General features: G+C 40.7%; 1 protein-coding gene and 1 pseudogene across 1 annotated transcript in view; one reads left to right on the forward strand and one right to left on the reverse strand.

Moving 5' to 3' along the window:
• Positions 1–2,468, reverse strand: part of LOC9299615 (disease resistance protein LAZ5) — a 25,490-nt gene that overhangs the window by 8,694 nt on the left and 14,328 nt on the right. Inside the window, 1 exon segment of the mRNA XM_021028866.1 lies at positions 212–218. Within this exon segment, the coding sequence (XP_020884525.1) occupies positions 212–218 (7 nt within the window).
• On the forward strand, positions 411–2,121 carry LOC9301391 (annotated as a pseudogene).

Below are 2,468 nucleotides of genomic sequence, written 5' to 3' on the forward strand. Positions count from 1 at the left end.
GATCATGTCGACTTGCCGACGAATTTTACTCACGGAGTTATCCAGCAACACGGAGGAGAGAAATCTGATGACGTAACCGGGTTGAAATATCCGGGTCATCAACATATGCATTAGTGGTATCTTTATTCAGATCTTACTGTTAAGTTTCATGGCCTTCCAACTCAAAACCAATTGGCAATGAGTGGATTGGCCCAAGTTCCTTATATACTACTCAAGTCCTTTCCCATCTTTCTAATGTGGGATCTTTCTCCACACGCCCCCTCGAGATAATGGCTCTTCTAGCCATTAATCTCGACAGAATCCATCACGCCGCATCGAGATAATGCTCTACTAGTTCTCTCAACAGAATTGAGCCTTCCTTTGGGCTATCAATTAGTGGGGGTGATCGAGCCACTTTCATGGCAGGATTAATGGGTCAGCGCGTATGGATCGGGCTCTGATACCATGTTATGTTTCATGGGCTTCCAACTCAAAACCAATTGGCAATGAGTGGATTAGCCCAAGTCCCTTATATACTACTCAAGTCTCTTCCCATCTTTCCAATGTGGGATCGTTCTCCACACTTACCCGACCCGAAATTGAACGGGTCGGGTCTCCGATTGTCAGGGTTTTTGACCCTGCTGAGGCAGATTTGTTCTTTGTTGCGGCTTTCTCCTCTCTAAGCTTGATTGTGAATTCGGATCGACCCGAGTTTGGATCCGGGTTTGGGTATAGTGAGGAGGTGATGCAGGAGAGTTTGGTGAGTTGGTTGGAAGGTCAAGAGTGGTGTAGGAGGAACAATGGGAGGGATCATGTGATTGTTGCGGGTGACCCGAATGCGTTGAACCGGGTTATGGATCGGGTTAAGAATGCGGTTTTGCTTGTGACGGATTTAGGTTGGTTTAGAGCTGACCAAGGGTCCCTTGTGAAAGACGTAATAATACCTTATTCTCATAGGGTTGATGCTTATGAAGGCGAGCTTGGAGTTAAGCAGAGGAACAACTTGTTGTTCTTTATGGGAAACTGATATCGCAAAGATGTAAGATTTAACTAATGATCTCTATTATTCGTGATCTTGAATTAGTAAAGGAGTTTTTGAAGTCAAGTACTTTTGAGTAAGATACAGAGAAACCAGCCATAATTTACTAGGTAGTGTTCTTGTTTATGGATTGGCATTGAATGTCAAATATGTTAAATTGTGAGAGATTATCGAAAAACTGCAGAAAGGCGGAAACTTTGCAGATGCTGATTTTGACTCTATGTGCTTTGTTGTGTTTGTTTGACAGGGAGGCAGAGTCCGAGATTTGCTTTTCAAGCTTCTTGAGAACGAAGAGGATGTTGTTATCAAACACGGAACACAATCAAGAGAGAATAGGCGTGCGGCTAAACAAGGAATGCATACGTCTAAGTTTTGTCTACATTCAGCTGGTGATACTCATTCAGCTTGCAGATTATTTGATGCCCTTGCCAGTTTATGTGTCCCTGTGATTGTAAGCGATGGCATTGAGCTACCTTTTGAAGATGTTATAGATTACAGAAAGTTTTCTATATTCTTGAGGATGCCGCTTTGAAACCGGGGTTTGTGGTTAAGAAGCTGAGAAAAGTGAAACCAGAAAAGATATTAAAGTACCAAAAGGCTATGAAAGAGGTAAGAAGAGTTTCTTGATTTGTCTTCTGAAAGTTCCTTTGGATCTATTGAAAAAAAATGTCAACTTTATGGACTTGATTTGTGTAGGTTAGGCGATATTTTGACTATACGCATCCAAATGGAAGTGTGAATGAGATCTGGAGACAAGTTACCAAGAAGATACCACTAATCAAACTGATGATTAATCGGGAGAAGCGCATGATCAAGAGAGAAGGAAGTGACCTTCAATGTTCTTGTTTATGCTTAAACCAAACCGGGATCATCCATGGTGTTTAGTAATGTTAAAAGCATATGGAAAAGCTGAATGTGTGCATATCAATAACGAATCAAGAACCAAGTTTGAAGCTTGTACAGTGATTTGTTCAGATCTCTTGGAACCCGCAGAGGATGGATTAGCAAGAGAGAAGCAAGCAAGCTCACGCCAAGCAACAAAATGTGATCATAATTAATGATGAATCAAAGACTGGAAAGGTAAAGAAATTGTTGTTGAAGACTTTGTTGTCTCATTTAGTCCTTATAAATATAACTAGAACCATTCTTTGTTCTTCTTTTTTTCCCAAATACATGACTCAGTACGCCTTTCTAAGTCTTTCTTTTATATATAGGAACAACAAGAGAAACCACATCACTCTCTAATTCCGGGTCACGGGGTGGAAGAATGCGCATTTCCTGGTGGAGTTGACTTTAGAGAGTATTAAAGATCAATAGAGAGATTCAAGCAAAGAGAGGTGCATATCATCTTTTAATTTGCTTATACTCAAAGACCACACAAGGTGATCAAATCAACCATTTCCATTAATAGCTAACCGATGAAAGAAGCAAAAGACTTTTAGGAAAACGA

Source organism: Arabidopsis lyrata (assembly GCF_000004255.2).
Source record: "Arabidopsis lyrata subsp. lyrata unplaced genomic scaffold ARALYscaffold_8, whole genome shotgun sequence".
Classification (NCBI taxonomy): domain Eukaryota; kingdom Viridiplantae; phylum Streptophyta; class Magnoliopsida; order Brassicales; family Brassicaceae; genus Arabidopsis; species Arabidopsis lyrata.